General features: G+C 34.9%; 1 protein-coding gene across 1 annotated transcript in view; it reads right to left on the reverse strand.

The window, feature by feature from the left end:
- LOC108738725 (potassium voltage-gated channel subfamily H member 8-like) overlaps positions 1-25,597 on the reverse strand; it is a 100,744-nt gene that overhangs the window by 42,671 nt on the left and 32,476 nt on the right. Inside the window, exons 5-6 of the mRNA XM_025976429.1 lie at positions 14,826-15,054; positions 5,538-5,695 (exon numbers count right to left, since the gene is read on the reverse strand). Of these exons, the coding sequence (XP_025832214.1) occupies positions 5,538-5,695; positions 14,826-15,054 (387 nt within the window). The remainder of the gene's footprint in view (positions 1-5,537; positions 5,696-14,825; positions 15,055-25,597) is intronic.

Consider the following 25,597-nt stretch of genomic DNA (forward strand, 5'->3'; position numbering starts at 1 on the left):
GAGGTATGTTTTGACGAAGATTTCGAGGAACGTCTGAAGGTCGTAGATCGGTTTGGGGAAAAAATTGTCGTTGCAAATCAAATAATGGCTTTCCAAATTGAGGTTGGTTGAAATAGAGAGGTTGTTGGTAGGTTGGACCCAAACCAGTTTGCTGTCGGTACAAAAAATTTTGCCCTAAAACAAAAAGAAAAAGAGAATTAAGTTAAGAAGGGTAAGAACGGCCTGCATCATTATGTATTAATTTATTAAATATGTAAATTATTCTGTTTATATTTGTCTTACTTTCGAGAGGACTTTTTAAGAGTGAAATTAAACAAAAAACAAACTAATCAACTACAAATCGAGTACCAACATTGTTTGTACAGCATGAACCTTGGAACGAAGTGATAATTTTTAATTAAAGGGTACTTTTTTCGTTATTTTAGCCGAGCTTGTTAAAATTAATTGGTTGCGGCTTGTAATTGGGTTTATATTCTTGTTTAAAACATGTCCATCTCTTAATTGTAAACAACTTTATTAATTAAAAGTTTACAAAAGAACTTCTATGATTAAAAGTTTGTTTTAAACTCTTCGTGTTCGCCCTTAGTTAAAATACAAAAGAATAGTCGACGATTGTATGAGATGTTTTGCAGTAACAGCGCATGGATATTGATGATTAGTATTCTGGCAATTGCCAGCAAATAAAATAGCAATAAATACATGACAATACAAGTTAGAGACAGCTTTAAAAAAAATGCAATAATGCCGGCGATTGTAGTTAAGAAATTTTAAATGTGCATTATCTTTCATATTTAAAATTATTTCAGTTTTTTCTTCTGAACTCAAAGTCGCTGCCATTGTTGCTTTTTTTGGTTTTAAAGCTAATATTTGACATGTGAAAAACTGACAATGTAATTTTCACGGGCACTTTGATCAGCCCGGCAATTTTCCAATTTTATTGTTAATGTGCAGGCATAAGTATTTTCTCATATGGAGCAAAAGTATGAAGAAATATTGTAACTACTTTTTAATTCTCAACAATTTTTCTTTATAATGTTTTCTGCTATTTTCAAAAGTAACTGTTACACAAATTTCATGTTTTATGTCAAAACTTGTATAATGACTGACAAATTATTAAGTCTGGTGATGTTATTATGTATTTTACACCATGCAGGACTTTTTATAAAGAGTAACTTTTTTTCGTAAGATTAAAAATAAAAAAGTTTGCTATATAAGTAGACACACTGTATATTATTCAAAAACAGTATTTTAAACGAACTCTACTGGTTTGTACGACTAATTTCTATTTGAATTCAATTTAGGGCCTTAAATAAAAAATTCTTAATACACAACAGGTACAATGTACATCATTTATCAGTCTATTAGTATCTAAATGAGCTGTGAACTTTATAAATGCAGTTTTCCTGTATTAACTACTCGTTTTAGCGTAGTCATTTTCCTTCTATTTAAGTAGGTACCATATGCAGTACATAATACTCATATAATTAATTACAAACTTTATTCATTAGTTTGAAAGTGTTTGCATTGGATCGGTGAAATTAAGCTGACTTTACTGTACCATCAGAAAGCGTTTACATATGTACGAAGACAATAACATTTAGCATGTATTGTAGTGGCGAAATTTGCAAGTTTAGTAAGGTATGTCAAACAATGAGTTTACGAAATAGCAACGATAGTTATAAATTATGTGCAAATTGCATACTGTATTAGTGCTGGCATTAGGTAGATCGTAATAGTTAGACAGTATAAATAATACCCAGATTAATTACTGTGGTTGTAAGATATGTATATATATGTTCTGTCAATTCGGAAGTCATGTTCCCGTAGGCCGCTGATAATACCTAAATTATATTGGATTGAACTTCTTTTGTCATTCTGCATTTATTAAACAAGGACGCGGAACGATTGGTCACACGGAAATTATAATAAATTGTACATTAGTTAATTAATTAATCGTTAAAATCAAGCTTTAAAATCTTGTTCTTTAAGAGGAAAATTTATCACATAACCTTATACAGATTTACCTTTCACCATTCAAATTCAACAAATTATCACAGTTTTAACGCCATTTTCCGATAATTTGAAAAATTAACTTTTTTTTTAATTTTTATTTAGTTGCTGATTTTACTATGACTTCCAGATTAAATGTATAAGTAATTCATTTACATCGCAGAATGAAATAATTTGTCAGTATTTACCCCAGTAGCACACGAAATTGACCCAATATTGATTCTTTATTGGTACAATATTATAAATAGGCCCAATATTGGCAATATTTAGTCAATATTGGTAATATATAGGAAATGTACTTTTTTCCTATATTATAATACAATGTTTATCCAATATTGATTCATATTGATAAAAGATATTTGGCAATAATTTTTATTTATANTTTGACGATGGTACAATTTGAATTTCACTTGAACTTGATGTTGACTGTGTCGGAGAGCGTGATTCACGAAGATATTTTCGGGCTCTTCCAAGAGCGGTGTTGTATTTTATTATAATCGGTTCCCGGTGGTCAATTTCTGTTTCATCGATATCTTCTAACTGCTCTTGAATATCTTCAAACTTCTTGTAGGCCTTTTCCATGGATTCTAAGGTGGCTTGCAAATAATCAGCATCGCGTTGGTTGGGGTTCGAATCCCATTCGTCGAGTGTTTTTGATAAAATAGTGATAGTACTTAGTACATAGCCTCGTCTGCGGTGTAATCTTTGTAATTCGTCGGTCATTTTGAGTGGCGATTAGGTTAAGTAGAAAGGATAACAAAAGGAATGGCGATTTGTAACAAATTAACGAACCTACCTTGACTGGTTGATGACGGTTCCGACGGTGAATTTCGCAGCGGTGACTCTCACGGTGATGACCTCTCGGTGACGACTCTTTCAGCGATGATTTTCTCAAGGGTTGTAGTGAAACGATGTAATGATAATCCAGTACTAATGTTAGGAGCACTTTCACGTGCACTAATTAACTGAACTGTTTACACTATTATATGTCACTAATTTATTAAGGTGCGGCTCATACACACTGTATTAGTAACTAAATGTTCACAATCCGGCTCGAAGGACCAAAAAATGTGTTTCATACGATTCGGTGACTCAGAATCGGCGGCTATATTATCGCATGAAACGTCCTAGCAATCCTAATTAAAGGGTTGCAGGTTTTTGTTGGGGATTGAAAAAACACTGTAAATATAGTAGAATCTATTGAATCTATTTACAATATATACAATGCCTTCAATCGGCGTACACTCGGTGAAACAAGAACGGTGAATAAAACGGTGAATAAAACGGTGAATGAACGGTGAATGAAACGAAACGTGCGACTTGGCAGCAAACTTGGTGAAAAGGTGGTGAGATAGAGAAAGACAGCACAGAAGCATTAGCAACCGGCAAGAGAAGGATAGGCGAATAGTGGTCGAAAGTACAGAAAAGTCATAAATAAAGGAGAAAACAAGGACAGATAGATACGATCTAGAGAGAGACGATGAAATAGAAAGCGAGGTACTTGACAATTTACAACAGAAGGTTTTGTTACTGATTTTGCAAACTTTAACATGTTGTTTCGAAACATGCGACAAAACTGTTTCTGAATTTAGTTTATTTGTTTCAACTTTGTAAAAAGCAAATCCTGCAATTCATTATTTATTTATTCGACGATGTTTCTGACGTTCATTTCTTGTCGTACACGTACGCTTTTCCACTGTTTGAGATAGATTACATCTCTCCGAGAAGCACGGCGGCTTATAGGTAACTGCACGATTCATTTCGATCTATATCCGGAGCAGTTATACGACTAACTGACCGAGAAATTTCATTTTAATGGCACTCGACTTGGAAGTTTTAAAAGGAACATTACGTGAAATTGAACTTCGAATTGAGTCGATATCGCAAATAAATCTTATTTTGGATTATCTATATGTTTTAGTGCAATGCAGATGATGTCGACTTTTCTAGTATGTGGAGATGGTTATAAAGTGTGGAGTATTAGAATTACAATAGTGGTTTATAATTCTCGAAACAATAGTAGACGAATCAAATTTCAGGGTTACTAGGTTATCGAATTGTAATTTCGTATGTCCGAAATCATTTTGAATAACGTTATAAAAGCTGCTAATGACTTAGGTAAAAATAAAACAAGGAATTGACATTTAATTTTTATCCACTGTAAATAACCTCAAATTAACGAGGAAAAATTGTTGCTGCTATTACACGCTCCTTCTGTTGTCACCTCTCGTAGCTTAGTGGTCAGAGCGTAGGTGAGTAAAGCCAAAGGTCCCGGGTTCGATTCCCAGCGAGAGTGTGACAGCAGCAACAATTTTTCCGCATTAATTTGAGATAATTTATAGTGGATAAAAATTAAAGAAAGAATTTTCGCATTAATATTAGGAATTGAATCAATTTCCGTCCAAACCTTCTCTTAGTTACTCTAATTCTAAGAGTTACATTTACGGACACATACCTACAGGGTGCTTTTAATGTTAGATGATGTAAATGTTCTCACATCTTATCATTCTCTTCTTCATCTCAGAGCTAAATTAATTTTCTACCCCAAATGGGCTCGGATTTATGTAACTTGATCGATATAAAAAGGATAATTAATTGATACTGGTGTGCGTATCATTGTTGCGCGCTATTAAAAGCGAGAATGACGATGGTAAGTTTAAAATAAAAGAAAAATTTAATGGACAGTGTTACAGTACATGGAAGTTACGTGTTAGTGCCTTATTAGATGAACAATGAACTTGATGTGACTAAGATGCATCTTTTCAAAAGACAAGAAATGGAATAAATGACTCCTTTTTAACATTTTAACAAGAAAAAGATGCAGAAACATACAAAAAGCTAAATAAAATCTACGAGGAAAGTCTTCCTTCTCAACTTGCAATTAGAAAACATCAATTTCTGGAAATGAAGCTGAAAGCAGATACACCACTCATCAATTATTTTACAGCATTTACTGATTGCATCACAGTCTTTCAGATAGAGCATCATAAATTTCCACGAGTAAACCATGAGTTTCATCTACACTTTTCTTTAAAAAAAAAACTAATGAAGCAATAAGACTTCCCGCTTATCTCTCCTGCTTTGTGTGTTCAATCTAATAAAAAATCGGTTATTAACACTGCAATAAAATGAAATATACTAAATCTTAAACTTTGCTTACAGGAGATACTTTCTATGTAGAAATGTAGATGCATTATTATTATAAAATACACACACAATGTATTGTTAACGCAATATATCAGCAAACGGCGGAAAAGTACCTAATAAATACTCTCGCCTGAAGAAGTCAATACTTGGCGAAACGTATATGATGCAAGTAAACAAAAAACTTTGAAAATATCAAAATTGCATTTTTCCATTAATGTTGTAGGTTTTCTTCCGGCAAAGGTCGAAACCATTCAATAAATTCTGTTGATGTATAGATAAGATTATAATTGTAGTTACCAACACCCTTGCCATTAAATATAATGGGAAAGTTCTACACAACAAAGCTGTCTAACAAGTAAAAAGGAATTGTATTTTCTTACCTCTCCGCCGTAGAGAGCGTATAAAAGATCGAAGGGTAGGGCTGCAAGCAGGTCCACTAAGAACCATGTGCGTAGGTAATTGATGGAAATGGATTTCCAATCAGATACCACTTCGCCTTTTTTATTCACGTAGGAAGTACGAAAGTTCAAAATTATGTCTGCAAAATAAGAAAAAGCGGCAGTCAGAATTTATTAGTTACGCTTTTATCGTTCTTTCTTTAAAATTTCTGGGTATATATATATAAAGGGTTAAAAGACAAGGAGTGATGTTAGGGTTATGTACATAAAGCTTTTATGTATCTAAGACAAATGGAACATCCCAAACATAAAAATAAAATCATTTCGATACGAAATTATTTGCCGAACGTTTACCTGATTGTTAAGGTATACTGCATCTAGGGTTGCCACCGGTACTTTATTATAAAGTATTGTACTCTATTTCGACTGTGCGTACGTTATACTTTACAAGACACATTAAGTACGCAAAAATACTTTATTTAAGGCCTTAAGTAAACATCGTAATTTTGTAAGCGATTATTCGAAATTCAGAGTATTTTTACATCAATAATATTGCACAGAAAAATGGCAAGCCATATTTACGGAACAACCTGATTTCCCAAATCTGTTCAAAGTAGTGTCACTTTTGCTGTCCGTTCCGGCCACTTCAGCATTTACAGAAAGAGTATTCTCTGTTATGAACGCAAAGTGGCGGGACGACAGGAATAAAGCTTCATTAAAACTAATTAAAAATGAACTTTTAGTTTACTTAAATCTTTGTTTGCCATGTTTAGAGGCTATTAATGTATTTAAGAGCGACAGCAATTTGTTACTGGCTGCTAGGTGTAACAAAAAAAATGTTTTTAAAAACAAAAAATAAAATACTTTATTTTTATGCCGAGTACTTTTTTTCTTAACCTTTTAGTCGAGAAATACTCTATGTAAAGCCTGAAAAGGTGGCAACCCTAACTGCATCAAATATGGTTATTTCCGACTAAAATACTGCGAAATTTCTATCGTTCAAATTCAGAAGGAAGTTTTATATCACAAAAAATTACATGCGGTCAAACAATAAAAAGTTAATGTAGTCCTCTAACGGTGACATACAATTGCGCGTATTATTTGAAAATATTTTTATGCGAATGCCGAAAACAGAACAGGACCGTAGTCAGGTTGTGTAATTAGGATAGACTTCAGGGGAGACAGTAAAACGAATTTTTCCGCAAAGATACATACCTACATATACCTATCGCAATGTTTTCGTTAATTTTGTTTGTAGTAGGTATTACAAATGTGAGCATACCGAAACAGTAACTTTTTATATACTCCCAAAAAGTAAAGACCATATACTCAAATTGTAATTAGTGTTAATTCGTGGTCCTCATTGTACGAACAAAATCTAAAATCCGCATTGGATTTTTAGGTTTTTATTAGTTATTACAAATTAATGTTACAGCAGTATTAGGATCGACTAGGGAGAAGTTATGGATAGCTTTAAATAAAATGAAAGTTGTATTGATAAAACAATATTGTATGAAAATAAATAAAAAGAAAACAAATATATTGGTATTCCAGGGAAGAAAAAGTAGGGAAACAGCGAATATAAAGATAGGAGACGCAAAAGTGGAAGTGCCTGATTTTTGGGTCTAGGAAGTCAGGTAAGTCAAGACGAAAGATTAGTAGGGATATAAAGCAGAGGATAGCGAGTCGAGTCTTCAATAAAAAAAGCACTTTTCTGCTCGCAAACGGTTAATTTAGAAATTTGAAAAAGATTGTTAAAGGTGTATGTTTGGAGCGTGGCAGACGAAGGTTAGAATTACAAGAGAATGATGAAGATACCGTGGATAGAGAAGGTTAAAAATGAACAGGTATTAGAAACAATTGGAGAAAAGAGGACTCTATGGAAGTCAATAAGAAATATGCGAGATAGGTTGCTAGGACACATTATCAGGTCTAGTCAGAGACATATTAGACACAGAAACAGGAGTTAAGAGGAGTAGAGGTAGATTAGTTTACTGTTCGCAAATAGTTAAGGATATTGGATGTTCTAGTTTTAGGTAAATGCGAAAATTAGCTCAGGATAGGAAAGAGTGGAGGTGCGTGTCCAACCAGTCTTAGGACTGACTCGACCTTATGATGATGAAATGAATGTCTCACTAAAACTTTTTAGTAAAGCAACTGGGATAATCAGCATCAGTAATTTCCATATTTGTCGTTATTGTACAGGGTTTGTCCGGAAAGTAATAGCACTGAGTCGATTTAAAAAAATATTATTGAGCCAATCGTTACGATTCTTTAAAAAATTTCAAAGTAGGCTTCTTCTGCGTCGATGCAGCGCTGCCAGCGCGATTTCCAAGCATTGAAGGCGTCACGGAAGGCATTCTCCGGGATAGCCTTAAGCCAGATTTCACACCGAAGTAACATACTGCGTAGCGTGGCACGATACGTAGCTAGCAGCATGTAACGTGACAAAAAAGATGCAGACATGTTCACATCAAGGTAGCAATCGCATAGATGCATAGAAGATGTCGTCATTGTCGGACGAAGAAATTGCTACGGTTCTACTTTGCGCCGCAATAAATAGAAGAAAAAAGCGGAAGAGGATGTGGATACATCCGTATTTATTAGAAAATGTAAATGAACACAGCGTGTTTATTATTTCAAAGCAATTGAATTTACATCCACGAAAATTTCAAAATTTTTATCGGATGGAAAGAAAAAAAACTTTTACAAAACTAGTAAAGGTAATGAAAAATAATTTGACGTTTAAAGACACCAACTACAGGAGGGCAGTGAGTGTCGAAGAACGATATAACGAAGAAAAGACTAAACTTACGAGTTCCTTTCATTATTTTTGCGACTTCATTCCAAGCTACTTCTTTGCATATCTCGGTTACTATATTCAGCAGTTGTATTGTCATACAAGCAATTCTGCTTTTCTATTTCTTGTACAAAGTGTACATTAAAATCATTCATTTTATTACCCTGATGTTTTTGGAAATATGTACTACAACTCAGATGCATTACCTCCAAACTATATTACTTCGAACCAGCAGGGCCAGGCTGCACGGAAATTACAGGTGGCAAATGTATCACCAAACCTATCTTTGCAAGTGGCAGTAGGTATGCTACGTGCCACGGCACTGTTACTTCACGTCAGTGTGTACATCACCATTCGCATAGGTGCGTTTTAAATATTTTCGCTGCTATTTGCCACGCCACGTNTGCTACGGTTCTACTTTGCGCCGCAATAAATAGAAGAAAAAAGCGGAAGAGGATGTGGATACATCCGTATTTATTAGAAAATGTAAATGAACACAGCGTGTTTATTATTTCAAAGCAATTGAATTTACATCCACGAAAATTTCAAAATTTTTATCGGATGGAAAGAAAAACTTTTACAAAACTAGTAAAGGTAATGAAAAATAATTTGACGTTTAAAGACACCAACTACAGGAGGGCAGTGAGTGTCGAAGAACGATATAACGAAGAAAAGACTAAACTTACGAGTTCCTTTCATTATTTTTGCGACTTCATTCCAAGCTACTTCTTTGCATATCCCGGTTACTATATTCAGCAGTTGTATTGTCATACAAGCAATTCTGCTTTTCTATTTCTTGTACAAAGTGTACATTAAAATCATTCATTTTATTACCCTGATGTTTTTGGAAATATGTACTACAACTCAGATGCATTACCTCCAAACTACTTCGAACCAGCAGGGCCAGGCTGCACGGAAATTACAGGTGGCAAATGTATCGCCAAACCTATCTTTGCAAGTGGCAGTAGGTATGCTACGTGCCACGGCACTGTTACTTCACGTCAGTGTGTACATCACCATTCGCATAGGTGCGTTTTAAATATTTTCGCTGCTATTTGCCACGCCACGTGCTACGTTACATGCATTTGCTACTACGGTGTGAAATCTGGCTAAGACCCGCGGTGCATGCTGCTTGGATCCCCTCTGTCGTCTCAAAATGTTTGCCTTTCATTGGCCTTTTCAGGCGAGCAAACAAAAAAAAGTGCAAGGGGGCCACATCTGGGCTGCAGGGCGGCTGCGGAAGCGTTGGGATGCCGACCTTGGTCAGGTAGCTGTCCACAAGAAAGGCGGTGTGAGCCGGAGCGTTGTCGTGGTGCAACTTCCAGTCAGCTGCGATGTCTTGTCGGACCCGATTGAACCTTCGTTTGAGCCTCTTGAGCACTTCCACGTAAAACTTGGCGTTGACGGTTTGTCCAGGAGGAACAAATTCATGGTGGACGATGCCTTTCATGTCAAAAAAGACAATGAGGATCGTTTTCACTTTGGATTTGCTCATTCTTCCCTTTTTTGGGCGAGGAGACGCCGGCGTGTGCCACTCCAAAGATTGCCTCTTTGTCTCGGGATCATACTCAAAGATCCATGACTCGTCACCTGTGATTATGTTATTCAAAAATTGGAGGTCAATTTCACACTTGTTTAAATATTCTTTATTGCTGTACAGCTAGCAAATTACGGTAGAAACCGTAAGCTATAACGGTTGAAGCAGACCCAAAATTTTCTACGTTGCCCTTGCGTACCCATGGCTATGCCCTTGAAGGAGAACCGTTAAGCAAAATATCATTGTAAACACATTTAATGGTACAGTTACGTAGGTGAGAATAAGTTGTGTATTCCTTTACATCTTATTTTATGTATCCATTCTGCTATACGTTTATCAAATTATTCATACTTTATACTTGCTATGGTTTGCTCTTACTGGTGAAGTTGGTCTTTCAATTTTTATGAGGTGTAAAATTTCCATCACGAACACATTCCAACGTATTGTTCTTTCAAGGTAAAAGGAATATCACTAGCTAGTGGTTTGTGTTTGACGTTTTTTTCTGTTGCTTTTATAATTAAGCACGCGTTAAAAGGGTAAATGCGTTCCATTTTAAAACATTCCCCGTGGGTTTGTTTTAAAAGGTACCTTTCTGAAAAAAGGAGGTGGTAGAGAGGGAATAAGTGCTTAAGGGATTCTTAAAAAGGACACCTGACGCCCTAATCCGTATACTGTCCGCGTTGAAAATCGTTGTCGTTTTTCATCTCGGGAAAATACATATGCGAACTTATTTGAACATCGCATTGGCTACGTGGCATTTAGGGTTCTTCGAACTAAATCAGTGGCAATCATTAATTTGTAACGGACGCAAATACATGCCTTTGATTCCATTTGGTTCAAGTATTCGTAAATACCTACACGTAGGAAGGAATTAAAGTGGTTCAAGTTTTTCTGCTATAAGGAGCAGGGGGAGAAGACCATAAAATATACGTAAAACAAAAACTATGAAATAATATTTCCAGTATGTCTATTTGTTTGAACAAGTGTCTTATATACGGGGTTTTTCACATAACTTTTTCATTAAAAGTTTTCAAACTGCAAAGTACCACTAGAAATTTGTAACTGCGAAAAAAAGCCTAAAGGCTGACACTCTTTCTAATTAAAATTTTTGCAATCGTCAGTCACTTCTGGTTATGCTTTATAACTTATTTTAAGCGGAATGCTTTTTGACGTGACAACGTCTTATAATCGATGGAGGCACGAAAAAACATGACTCATGCGGCGTTACCTCGCTCTGAGGCGTTCCATTTAAGGCTTGAAGTGCAAGCGAGAGCGCGGAACGAGCGACAAAGAGGCACAATCGGCCTCCGCGTTCGGCAGCGTTCGACATCTGTCTCTCTCCTACTTGAGTGAGCGATGCGTCCGCGTGGACAGCTGCTATACAATAATACATTTCCATTTACCTCCTTCTCTATATCCATACAAAATATCTATCAAACAAATAAAATTAAAATTCTCTTTTGAAAAATGAAACCATTCCATCAGTATTTTCTTATGACGTTGTCACGTTCAACTATCGTCAGTAAACCGACTTTACAGACAACCGATTTTTTTTATGACATTTTAGATTCACTGAACCTTTTTAGAACAACGTTGATTATATAACTCTATTTGAATAATTAGTAGTTTTCGAGATATTTTGATTTTTCTGAAAACTTTGAAAAATGCATTCCCATGCTAAATAGCGGATTATTCAGCTAATTCTGAAACTGCCGTAGCCATATTGAGTGGTCAGCTACCTCGTACTTATCTCTATCTGGAATTATGCTCTTAGTATCGTAAATTTATACAGGGTGTTGAAAATGTAGCGTCCAACTTATAAGACTTGGAACACGCTGTAGTTCTTTTAAATGGAACACCCTGTAAATCATCCCATCAGTAAACATAAATTGAATTCTGCGTCGATTGATATAAGGATTCCCTATACTTATCTGTAATACTTTTTCAGTTATAAGAAATTTTTGACAAAAGCCTACATTATTACATTTTTAAATGCCTGATCATGGTAGACAAACATTGTTCTTGTTTTATATTAGTTTCGACAGCGTTGAGAATTCAAAATGGAAAACGAACAGAACAATTATACCAATAACGATATTTTCAAATTACTTTACATTCTTGGAGAACCCACAAAGTTGTAGAGAGGATTTTTCGTCTTTTTAACCAAAGGTATCCGAATCTATCTATCTACCTATTCATCTGACCAAAACAAAATTCAGGCGAATAGAAGCACAATTTCCATGTTTTGAAATTGGGGCAAAGAAATTGTACCAAAAACCCGTAACTGAAGACGAAAATCAGTGTATTAGCTTACTTTAACGCCAACCCTAAAAGTTCCATTCCTGCAGCCTCAAATGACTTGGGAATATCTGTCGCATCGGTTCACAGAATAATGCACAATCGTAAATCCATCTATATTCCTGTGTTACTTTACAAATATTTAGAGAAGGATTGAATTTTGTGAATTTATGTTAATACGGTTGCAAGATGATCCAACTTTGTTGTCCAAAACTATATGGACTGACTAGTCTAAATTTACGAGAGAGGGTATTGTAGATCGGAGAAATTTACACATTTAGGACTCATTTAATCCTCATATTGTTAAGGAGTCAAAATTCCAGGATAGATTTATTTTTAATGTGTTTGTCCTAAAACATAATAATGAAATTATGATGGGATTTTAAATTCGGAGAGGTATGTAGGAATACTAGGACGAGTTGTGTCTACATTTTTGGACAATTTGCTATTAGCATTGTTAAAAGGTGGCTGTCATATAATGGACGAGGCAGGGCATACAATACTAATGACGTAAACGGTTGAACTAACTAGCATGTTTGAAGATCATTGGATTGAGGGTAACTGCCTTTCGAAATGACTTCCTAGTCGTATTTTATATTTAAAATTTTTTACGATCGGGCTACGTGAAAAACCATGTATACGAGGTGTGACAAAAAAAATACGGTTAATGAATTTTTATACAATCCATTTAAAGTAATACGCTCAATAATATAATTGTTAAAATGAAGAGAGTCAGTGTCAGAACAAATTGTGACTTGTCAGTTTTCAGTCGACTTCCACAGTTGCAAGACGCAAGAGTGAGGTTTTGTTTACCACGCATCATGGATTTCGAACAACGTGCAACAAACATGCGCATGAAGTGCTAAAGTCGGCGCATGACAATAATTGATGTCTCCAGAATCTGTTCGCAAGTGTTATGAGCGATTTAAAATCGAATATGAGTCGGTTGAAGATGAGCAATGGTCGGGACGATTTCGTAAACATACGAAAACGGGCAAAAAAAGTAAATACGGTTCTTTCAAGACTAACAATTTTAAACTTCGAATATTACAGAACTTACGGAAACGCATGCGAAATGTTACACGGAAAAAGTTACCAGAAAAGTGAGACATCGCGATACGTCACATTCCGCTTCTGATGCGCGAGTTCTTTTGCCGAAAAAAGGCTCTTGTGTGTTCACATGCGCTTTACATTCCGGATTTAGTACCAGGCGACTTCTAACTATTTCTAAAAATAAAAACCGTGCTAGAAGAAACAAGTTTTGACACATAAAGGACCTCTCGAAGGAATCCTTTGAAAAATACTTTCAACGTTGGGGTAAGTTTATCGCTACCCAAAGGGAATGCTTCGAAGTAAATAATTTCCAATTTGATCTGTTTATTTTTTTATTTTTTTTGATCAGATCTCGTAAGTAATTTATTTAACACAAAAACACACCTGTAAATCAGGAGTGCGAAAATATTAGCGTAGCTTATTACGAAAGTATACTTCATTTACTTTCTCTAGCGATGTGCCCCTTCCAAAGTCTTGGATGCGCGCTGGCAAAATCGTAGGTCGGGAGAAAAAAGCTCATTATACTCTCGACTCTTATTCATTAAACATACTTTTTCATACAGTACTTGCCAAAAGTTTTGTTCAATCATGAATAGTAGTGCGAGTCAAAAACAAGCGTTTAAGCCTTTAATATATCTTTAAATATAAATAAACATCTCGTTGATATTTTCAGTAGTAAATGGTACCAATAACAGCACATTTGAGCAATGCAATTGTAGTGGATAAAATGGTCAATTTTTCCGTGCAGTACTGTACGGATTATACGCTCCTCACCGGTTAAGAGTTTGGCCGAGAGTTGTCTCCTTCCTTTTCTGGCCTAGTGCTGTTCTTTTCTACTTTGCGCCGGTCAAACTGAAGGTCACATCGCTACAGAAACTAAACGAATTATAATAGGTAATTTAAATAATTTACGGTACTGTTTACTAAAGTAACGGATAATGTAAATTATTTAAATTATCTGTTTCATTTATAATGGGTAATATAAAAATTTTATATTGAACCTTATTTTTATAATTAGTAACATGTAGAAATAATTGCAAATAACTATTACTTTCTTCTAACTGACGATGAATTTGAAATATTTTCGTTACAGACTGTTAGCGTAAACATTTTCCGTTACTTAGATACTCATTACAAAAGTAATGGTTAATGAAAAATATTTCCATTAGCTACTCGTTACAAATGTTAAGGGATTTGCGTTTATTTCGTAGTATAAACGTTTTTAAGTTCTTATTGGAACCTACGCTATGTTAAATGTTGGATGACAAGGATTCTCATCGTTGTCTGGGAATTCAATCAGTATACACCACATCTAGTATAATTTTACACGTGAAATGTATGAAAGTTTATTTAGATCTACTTTTGTAAGTTTTATTGTAGAAATTCAAACGCTTAGTTGAGTTACTCTTGAAAATCATAATTAATAATTTTTTTAACTCATAAAAGCGGGTGAAGTTTGCCGTAATTCGTTCCTAAAGTATCTAATATATGTTGAAAATTTATTTTAAACATTGAAAGGTAATTTAGATGGTGACATGGTATCATGTTTTTATTATTGAAAAATAGTCCGTGCCGTACTTGCCTATAAAGAAAAGTGCTTCTACCACCACGTCCATTATAACAGATGGTCTTTCATCATTGATGAAACTTGCATTGTATGGAACTACCACGGCAACGTAGAAAGTTGCGATTAGTATTAGCCAATCCCAACAACTTTTGAACATTCCATAATGTGCTATTATAAATTTGCTCTTTTTTACCGCAGAAGTTTTGTACTCTGGTAAAGGAGCAGGAGTAGAACTAAGCAGATTCTGAAACAAGAAAAGTGGAGTAGAATTTATATGTTCAAGTTTCTATTCTTTTAAATTTTGCAGAAAGATATATGTGAGTTTTATCCAAGTATTCTACTATATTAAACTTCGCTATCAATTCTTGTGAATACGAGGTCTTCTCAAAAAGTATCGCGAATTTTGAATTTCCTCGGGTTACGTAGGTATATTCGATTTTCGGTTTTTTTGTGACGTTATGTTGGTACTGATGTCTCTCATTTATACAGACAATTCTGGTCATGTTGAATGTTCAGTTAATTTTTGACAGCTGCTTCGCATGCACGCGTTTTGTATCAAATTTTGTGTGAAAAACAAAATTAAATGCGCGGACGCATTCCTAACGTTGATTGTGAGATATGGTGAAGCTACCTTGGGCCGAAGCAACGTTTATTAGCGGTGCAAAAGGTCCTCAGAGGTCCGAGAAGATGTGAATGACGAAGAGCGGGCCGGACGCTCGACTACGTCAACAACAGACGACAATATTGATGAAGAGAAGTTGCTAAAGACCTACACATATCAATTGGCCTGCCATTCAATTTTTACCAATGATTTGAGCATGAGACGGGTTGTCGCAAAATTCGAACCAAAATTGCTCAATTTCGACCATAAACAGCTAAGAAGTTGTTGGACTTTGTCCGCGACGGTCCAAATTTGCTTCAGACGGTCATAACTGGTGAAGAATCGTCAGTTTATGGTTATGACGTGAAAACCAAAGCTCAATCATCTCAATGGAAGCTGCCGCACGAGTCAAGACCGAAAAAAGCGCCCCAAGTTAGGTCGAATGTGAAGGTTTTGCTCATAGTTTTCTTCGATTGCAGGGGAGTGGTGCATGAAGAGTTCTTGCCACAGGGTAAGACGGGCAATAATACATATTACCTGCAAGTTATGCGCAATTGACGCGAAGCAATCCTCCAGAAATGCCCGTGTGGATGAACAAAAATTAGCTTTTACACCATGTGCCTTTGCATACACATCGTTGCTTGTGCGCGAATTTTTTGTCAAAACAACACACTCATAATGCCGCAGCTACTGTATTTCCCAGATCTGGTCCCCTGTGACTTTTTCTTGTTACCGAAACTGTAGAGGCCCATGAAAGGATAATGCTACGTTACGATTGAGGAGATAAAGACGGCATCGAACGAGGAGCTGAACTAGATCACAAAAAATGATTTTTTGAAGTGCTTCGAGGATTGGAAAAAACGTTGACACAAGTGTAGATTAGATTACTTTGAAGGGAGCAAAATAGATATTCATGAATACCTACATAAATCATTTCTGAAAAAACACAAAATTTGCGATACTTTTTGAACAGACCGCGTACATTTTCAGTGGTTTCTGAATATTCGTTTTCTTCTGCAGAATAATAATAGATGCTCTTATCCTATGTTATAATTTTACGTTTAGAAGCATATACATGAACTTAATTATTTTCTGCCAACTAATAGCAATTAAGTAGATCACGTCAGTACCTACCTATTTGATATTTCTATACATATACATCTTCGGGGCGCTAATAGCTCGTTATCTTATTAAGAGATCAGAGTGTACTTTTTTACTGTATGTAAAGAAAGCACAGAGAAAACAAGTTGTGTATGTATATTGTATATAAAGTATAAGCCATGAAATCTATAGATACATATAGCACAGGAGTTAGGAGGGGTAGAGGTAGACCTAGATTAGATTACTGTTCGCAAATAGTTAAGGATGTGGGCTGTTCTAGTTTTAGGGAAATTCGAAGTTTAGCTCAAGATAGGAAAGAGTGGAGGTGCATGTGCAACCAGTCTTAGTACTGACGACCCTATGATGATGATGATGAGTGACGAAAAGAAATACGAACTCATGTTATTTTAAATTTTACATTGAAATGATTTTCTTAACGGAGGTATGTGGAATAAGTACGGAATAAAGTTTTTGTAAATTTAGCACGTGTCATATACAGCCCCTTGAAATGTAGTGACGTCATAATGCATAGCTTAAGTTGTTCAAATATACCGTACTATTAAAGCATGTGTTATTAATAGCACCTATCATCCTTTATAGGCAAAAGCATTACATACACGTTGATCTTAAATTGAGAAATTCTTGAGTTTTGATTTCTGCAAATTAAATTACATTTTAACTATAACTTTAACATACAGAGAAAACGATTTACAGAACTGTATTGTTTAATCATTTATTAGTTAAAAAAGAATCGCATTATTAAGGATCAACAGGGTAAGAAAACTTGTGCGCACGGTTTTAAATAATCTTTTTAGTCACTTATCATCATTTTTGGTTTCTGCAAATTGATACATACGTTTTTTGTATCGTTATCTTGATATACACAAAGTTGCAGAATTATTTTTAGGTTTGCCGTTTTCGACTCTTTCGATAACGCTTTATCAGTTCTGGAAGAAGTTAGTTGTTTACCACCTACATTTCTGGGAACATTTTTGTTAAATTACTTTAGCAAGAAATATCTTATGAGGAAAAATCGCCACTGTATTCGATCAGTTCACATTTTTGTAGACTATAATTGGGATGTTTCGGATATAGATAAGTGGAATAGGCGATAATATTCTTTTGATATTAATGTTGTATTTTATAAATTTGCACATTGCAAGAAGAATACCATATTAGGTTATACGAGTTCATTTTTCAAGAAAGTATATATAGTAGCAGTTCATTTCGAAAAGGGGTGCTACGCTACACAAAAAAGAAAGTTGAAAATTCGAATAGTTTTCAGAGAAACAGGTGAACTTTTATATAGTCGTGGTTGAAAAAACATTTTTCATATGTTCAACAAATTATGCATTTTCACTCGTGAAACATAAATAAAAATGGAAACAACGCTGATGAAGAAATAAATAATTTCTATGTGCGGTGAATAGTTTACTTTACCTATAAGTACAGAAAAAGAAAAATTAAAAAAATTTTTTAAAGATTTTAGTTATTGATGTGACTAAGTGTCACTACGATGTTTTCATCACTTCACACACTTGGCAGATTACTTCTTTAACAAGATAAATTCTGCCTAAATTTGAATAATTGCGCAAGTGTGGCGGAATAGTACACTATATTTTTCAATTAAAAAGGTTTATAACATAATATGAGCCACACGAACGCGGAGAAAAATAAGGAACATGACAACGACAACACTCGCTTCGTTGTTAGAATAAGCGCGGACATTCAATCAACAATTTCTGTATTCCAAGCAGCTGAACTGGCTTCACTGATTGTGAGATACGACTCGCTTAATTATGATTAATTCAGAATACGTAAGCCCTAAGATAACGGCGATTATCTTTTGGAGTTTCGCAATCAATCGAATTATACTTCTACCTCTTCCAAAATACATTCGGAAAGTGAGTTTCGATTAAAAAGGTTTAACCATATTAAGGTTTTTTGTGTAGGTACGATTTAGTTCAAGCAGATATTTGGAAGCATATAAAAGGATTTTGATTAAATCGAAGCTTATCGAAATGAACCAAGTTTTTACTCGAGAAAGTAGATCTTTTTCTTAAATGAGATTTTTGAACGAAATAACTAATAAAATTTGTCGTTCGCACTGGCACTTAACACAGGATTATTTTCAATTATACAAATGGAAAGGTATTTTTCTCGTAAAATCATTATTGCTAAAATACATTCTGTAAAAATTGAAACCGTCGATAGCATAATCATCTTTCTTGTTGTTTTATGTAAATATTCATTTCAATTTACTATTTAATGATCTGAGTATCTAACTATTTATCTATCTACAGAATTTCGCGTTGGTGAATACATTTAGCATTTAATTTGACTGTGCGACTTTAAAAACAATCCTAGGTTGCTTGGAGGGGATGCTGAGGATGGAGAAGTAGAAAATGCAATATTGTTGAAGAAATTAACCTAGGTCAACTTAACATATTAGTAACAAACTTGTTGGAGTAATTTATGTCTGATGGAGCCTCATTCTATGGTTTTATCGATATTTTATTTTCATAAAAATCGGTTAATTTTATATCTCCACCCTCTGTGCCTCTACCTCTCCGCAATTTTTTAGAATTAGAATAGAATCCGCCGATCCGACGGGACTTGACGAAACTCTTGTACAAGAGTGGGTGGATCGGCTTGCGAACGATGCCGGACTATAGATTCAATCATAATAGTGGTACGGGGTTCTTAAAGAGAAAACAGACTAAGACAAGTCCCTGAAAGAGGGCAGCAGGTCTTTCAGTACTCAGGATGGCAGAGATCACGAGGATCGGTATGACATTTGATGTACAATACTGCGATGTGGAAGGCAACGGGAAACTACCACATTATGATCCCGAGTAAAACGTTCAACTACTGAAATTACATGAAGGCGTGCTCTGGGGTAAAGCACTCCGGACGTAAACTAGTCCCCCATTTGGATGTCCGGGCGGGGACTACCTCGGCACATGTCATCAATAAGTGCAGTAGGGGTAGATGCAATATTTCACGAGTTGTGGAATGTTAGGGCAATGAAACAAGTAGGGAAATTAGAAGATATAAAAGTAGAGATGAATAGCTTAGAACTAGATATAGTAGGCACAAGAGAAGTCCGTTGGCCCGAAGTTGGAGACTTCTGGAGTGGAGACTTTAGAATAATACATACAGGATCGGTGGAAGGTAATTCGGGGGTAGGAATTGTAATGCGTAGGAAAGTAGGGCAGAGTGTCGAAAGTTATTTACAAAAAAGCGATAGGCTAGTTATGGTTAAATTAAACTTGAAGCCGGTAAAAACGGTATTAGTGCAGGTCTACATGCCTACATCATCTAACATTGATGAAGACGTAGAAACGGTTTATACAGATATAGAAGACGTGTTAAGTTTATTGAAAGGACAGGAAAACCATCACGTCAGGAGGAGCTATACGTGGAAGATGCCAGGTAATTTAGGGAGATATCAGTTAGATTACATACTTGTTAGGCAAAGATTTAAAAATCAAGTGAAGGGCTGTAGGAGTTATCCAGGAGCAGATATAGATAGCGATCATAATGTGGTAGTAATTCTGAAAAAGAGGGAAGGTAGGAGACGTCTTGACTTTGAAAAGCTAAAATGTAACGAAACTCGTGATGGGCTAGGTAAAAGGACAGACGACATACTAAAGCCGGCGGGAGAAACGAATGACGGGGAGATAGAGACAGAATGGAACTGCATTAAAACGTGCCTAAAGTCAGCAGCTACAGATATACTAGGTCTTAAAGAAAACGAAAGTAGGAAACCCTGGATAACAAATGACATTTTAGGATTTATAGAAGAAAGGCGGAAATACAAAAACAAGACAGACGAAGAAGGGCAAAAAAGATATAAGGCTATAAAGTGGGAGATAATTAGGAAGTGTAGGGCAGCTAAGGAACAGTGGATTGATAGGATGTGTAAAGAAGTAGAAGAAAAGTTTGGAGTAGGTAAAACCGAAACCGATGAGGATTATAATATAATTAAAAGGAATTTTAGAGATGCAGGGTACAGTAATAATAATATACGAAATGAGGCAGTGATCATTTTGATAGAAAATGAGGAAAAGGCAGATAGGTGGAAAGAATATTTATAAAACATTTACGCAGGCCCTGAGTTAGGATATATATTAGAGAAGGAATATAGTGTGGAGATAGATGAGCTAAGTTATTCCGTAATGATAGAAGAGTTAGATGTGGCATTAAAAAACTTAAAGAATATTAAGGCGCCAGGTGTAGATTGGATACAGGGGGAAATTCTAAAACATGCAGGACAAAAGGTTAGACATCGTATGCTTAAGCTAGTTAGTCACATTTACGAGACGGAGAAAGTTCCAGAGGATTATAAACGAAACGTGGTAGTAACCAAACCTAAAAAGAGAGGCGCGGATAGGTGCGAGACATTTAGAACAATTAACTTGAATGAATTTTTCAATACCTATGTACTTTAAACTTAGTCGTAGTCCTTATCCTTAAAATTCTGAAAAAAAGTGTACGTAAAAATGCCCTCATACCACTTTAAATATGTGCTGTTCTGATTATAAGAAAATATAAAATGCCGTTTTTACGCTAAAAACTCCGTGCAAAGTTGTTGCGAAATTGCATATGTTTCATATTTACTGATTTAACGTTTTCAGGTGTTATAAAATTTTACAATGAAATTTGAACGGAAGACATTTTTCCATCGATAATAACTGACTCAAAGCAATTAAATTGCTACTGGTATGTATATAAAAATACAATATTTTATAAGTGTTTTTAAAAACAGTAAAAATATTATTTGGATGTAGCATTTAATTGTTATTAATAGAAGTTGTAACAACGCCAACCTATTATTAAGTAATTACAATAAGTATCTAACCAAATTATACTGCTATTAAGTATGGTTCCTAAATAATTATACAAAGTAACTGAAAAGTTAGTTAGCGTACTTATTTTACTGATTACCGAAATTCTACTGATAATTGTGGGTAATAGTTACATTAAGATCAATGCTATTTCGAAACAGATATAAAGGTTTGTAAAACGTATTTTCGGACACATTAAAGCAAGATGCCCAGTCTAAAAACGTCAAACTGTAAAAAAATTGTAACTTTGTGGTGTACTATACTGGAAAAATACTTGAAAGTAGGATCTCATTATAAGTATGAGAGATACGACACGATAAACAAAAAATTGTATTTTGCCTACAAAACTATTGCATTCTCCGTTGAAGTTCTTTTTTTCTTCAATACAGCAATGTTTGTTTTTGAGGGTAATGAAACTGAAAAAGTAGTAACGTCTCTATTCATTATACGTAAGTATGTAATTGCACTTTTCTTAATCTCTTAAGTATTTGTTTTATTTATTTTAATTATTATAGGTTTTTGAATGATACATACATACATACAATATTTTATACCTAAATATTACAGACGATACGAAAAGAATACTTTTTTTGAATTGATTCGCCATTACTGTGCAACAAGTTAAGAAAGTGAACGAATTATTAATATGCGTGAAGTTAGGTACGAGTCAGAATCTAATGCTGCGATCACACGATAACGAGTTCTTGCCCGAACATAAGTTGAAAGTTTTTTCACACAGATTTTTAGGGTTCCGTACCCCAAGGGTAAAACGGGACCCTATTACTAAGACTCCACTGTCCGTCCGTCCATTTGTTACCAGGCTGTATCTCGTGAACCGTGATACTTAGACAGTTGAAATTTTTACAGATGATGTATTTCTGTTGCCGCTATAGCAACAAATACTAAAACAGAATAAAATGAATATTTAAGTGGGGCTCCCATACAACAAACATGATGTTTTTGCTGTTTTTATAGATAATGGTGCGGACTCGCACTTGGTCAGTTTTATTTTGCACTAGTCTAGCGCGAGAGTTGCCAGTTGATATGTATAAAGAGCGATTTTTGCGGACTACTTTTTGTAGCGTTTCTGAAGCATTGCAGTTGCGCGATTTTTTGAAACCCATTGTTTTTTTAATTGTGACTATGGGATGTTTGACCTACAATTGGTCTGACTGCTTACAGAAAGTATTAAACCAGTTTCCTAAGAATCATATTTAAAAATGAAGACTCAGACTATAAGTAAAATTACGATTGTTTTGCGAATTTTGAAGCTTCTGACAGAAATTACTGCCGATTGGAAGTGTCTGGCTGAGCTGATTACTATTTTTTAATATTTTTCTGTGAAACACGTAAAAATCAGCCTTTAAAAAAAGTGAGTAATGTTTTTACGTACTTTTAACACCTGGTATCTGCAAATTGGGCCACGGTTCAAGTTAGCAAGTATTGCATACGTTCATAAGTCCGTACTAACACTACTCTATCCCATTCACATTATTACTCACATTGTAAAAAATAAGTAACATCTGGCGGCTCTGGGATGTTGCTCAAAATACTAAACCTCTTTCATTGAAGATTTATGTTTTAATAGTATCTATCTATCAAAACCACTAACGAAAATGTGGACATATTGTTGCCTTTTGTTAATAATATTTACTAATTTATATTTTTTCTAGTGCTACCTTTTTACGTTTTGAGTAATATGATATTTTTCATATTTCGGGGCAATGAAATTCAAGAATTAGTTAAAAAATTACGAGATGATTGGCAAACCCATTTAGAAGTGGAACTTGATAAAAGAATCAGTTGCCACATAAAATTATTTTGCCTTGCATCTATAGCTTGCAACTTTTCCCAAATAACATTTCATCATGGCTCATACATTATACTACCAGCCTTAAGAGGAGATTTTCAAAAGCGGTTAGTTTCATAGTTGCTTAAATATCCTGTGTTTACATGTTTATTTAAAGAAACTTAACAATTGTTTCGGATGTAAAACCATCACCAAAACTAGTACAGTTGCAAACATATACAAAGCATTTAATTTATATATGTATTTATATTTACTTAATTAGTTAGTCACATTTACGAGACGGGGAAAGTTTCAGAGGATTATAAACGGAACGTGGTAGTAACCATACCTAAAAAGATAGGCGCGGATAGGTGCGAGACATTTCCCATGCGTCAAAAATCTTAACTATAATTGTACAGAGGAGGATGAAAAAAAGGGCGGAAGAACTATTAGGTGAAGATTAATTTGAAGAAATAGAGTAACGCGGGTGGGCCATTCTTTACGGGTAACAATAGAGAAAAAGGAAAGAGTGCGTACATAGTTTTGATTTAGAAAAGTCATTTGACAATGTTAAATGAGACAAGAAGGGAGTCAGATAGCGATGCACACAGTTATCGCTACTTCTTAATCTATACATCGAAGACGTGATCAACGTCAATAAAGACAGTACAATTGTAGGGGTAGATATACAGGGGCAAAAGATTAATATGCTTAGATTTGCAGATGATATAGCAGCATTAGTATCTAGCAAAGAGGAGGTAGGGATAGCTTTAAATAAAATGAAAATAAATAAAAGTAAAACAAAAATACTGGTATGCAAGGGAAGAAAAAGTAAGGAATGANATTATAAACGGAACGTGGTAGTAACCATACCTAAAAAGATAGGCGCGGATAGGTGCGAGACATTTCCCATGCGTCAAAAATCTTAACTATAATTGTACAGAGGAGGATGAAAAAAAGGGCGGAAGAACTATTAGGTGAAGATCAATTTGGGTTTAGAAGAAATAGAGGAATACGGCTGGCCATTCTTTACGGGTAACAATAGAGAAAAAGGAAAGAGTGCGTACATAGAATTTTAAATTTAGAAAAGGCATTTGACAATGCTAAATGAGACAAGAAGGGAGTCAGATAGGGATGCACACTACTTTTTAATCTATACATCAAAGACGCGATCAACATCATTAAAGACAGTACAACTGTAGGGATAGATATACAAGGACAAAAGATTAATATGCTTAGATTTGCAGATGATATAGCAGTATTAGCATCCAGCAAGGAGGAGTTAGAGATAGCTCTAAATAAAATGGTAGCGGTATTGACAAAACAGTATTATATGAAAATAAATAAAAGTAAAACAAAAATATTGGTATGCAAGGGAAGAAAAAGTAGGTAAAGAGCGAATATAAAGATAGGAGACGAAAAATTAGAAAAGGTGGCCGATTTTAGATATCTAGTAAGTCAGATAAGTTAGGACGAAAGGAGTAGTAGAGATATAAGGAAGAGGATAGAGCAGGGTCGAGTTGCCTTCAGTAAAACGAAGTCACTTATATACTCATAAAAGGTTAATTTAGAAATTCGAAAAAGAATGTTAAAGGTGTATGTTTGGAATGCGGCACTGTACAGACGCTAGACGTAGAAGCGTTCGAAATGTGGTGTTGCAGGTGAATGATGAAGATACCGTGGAATGAGAAAGTTAGAAATGAAGAGGTATTAGAAATAATGGGAGAACAGAGGACTCTGTGGAAGTCAATAAGAAATAGGTGAGATAGGTTGGTAGGATACCTTTTTAGGCATGAAGGTCTAGTCAGAGACACATTAGAGCCAGAAACATGAGTTAGGAGGGGTAGAGGTAGATTAGTTTACTGTTCGTAAATAGTTAAGGATGTTGGATTAGGGTAATGCGAATTAAGATTAGCTCAGGATGGAAAGGGTGGAGGTGCGTGTCCAACCAGTCTGAGGACTGTGCTAACCACCAAAGTGAATTAGAGATTTGCCCCTTATGATATATGTTATATATCATTAAATGCATTAAAATAATATGCACTACCTAAATACTCATATGATGTTAGAATTTTGAGAAGTCTATATTGTTTATTTTTAGAACATCTCCATTCAATTCCTGGTCTCTTATTGATTCAAAAACTTCTCCTTATTACGAAATTATATTGATGTTTCATATGTTGGAAGTGGTGGTTACATCAGTTGCAGTGTCGTCCACAGATTTTTGCGTTTTCTATATTTTCACTGTCACAGTATATCAGTTTGAAATATTACGTGAGTAGTGTGTGTTAATATTAATTAGTCAGTTAATCTTTCTCTACGTAAAAAACAGCACATAATATACTTCATGTACTTTCTATGGCGGTGCCCCTTCCAATGTCTTGGATGCGAGCTGGCAAAATCGTAGGTAGGGAGAAAAAAGCTCATTATACTCTCGACTCTTATT

Source organism: Agrilus planipennis, unplaced genomic scaffold (assembly GCF_000699045.2).
Source record: "Agrilus planipennis isolate EAB-ADULT unplaced genomic scaffold, Apla_2.0 scaffold241, whole genome shotgun sequence".
NCBI lineage: Eukaryota > Metazoa > Arthropoda > Insecta > Coleoptera > Buprestidae > Agrilus > Agrilus planipennis.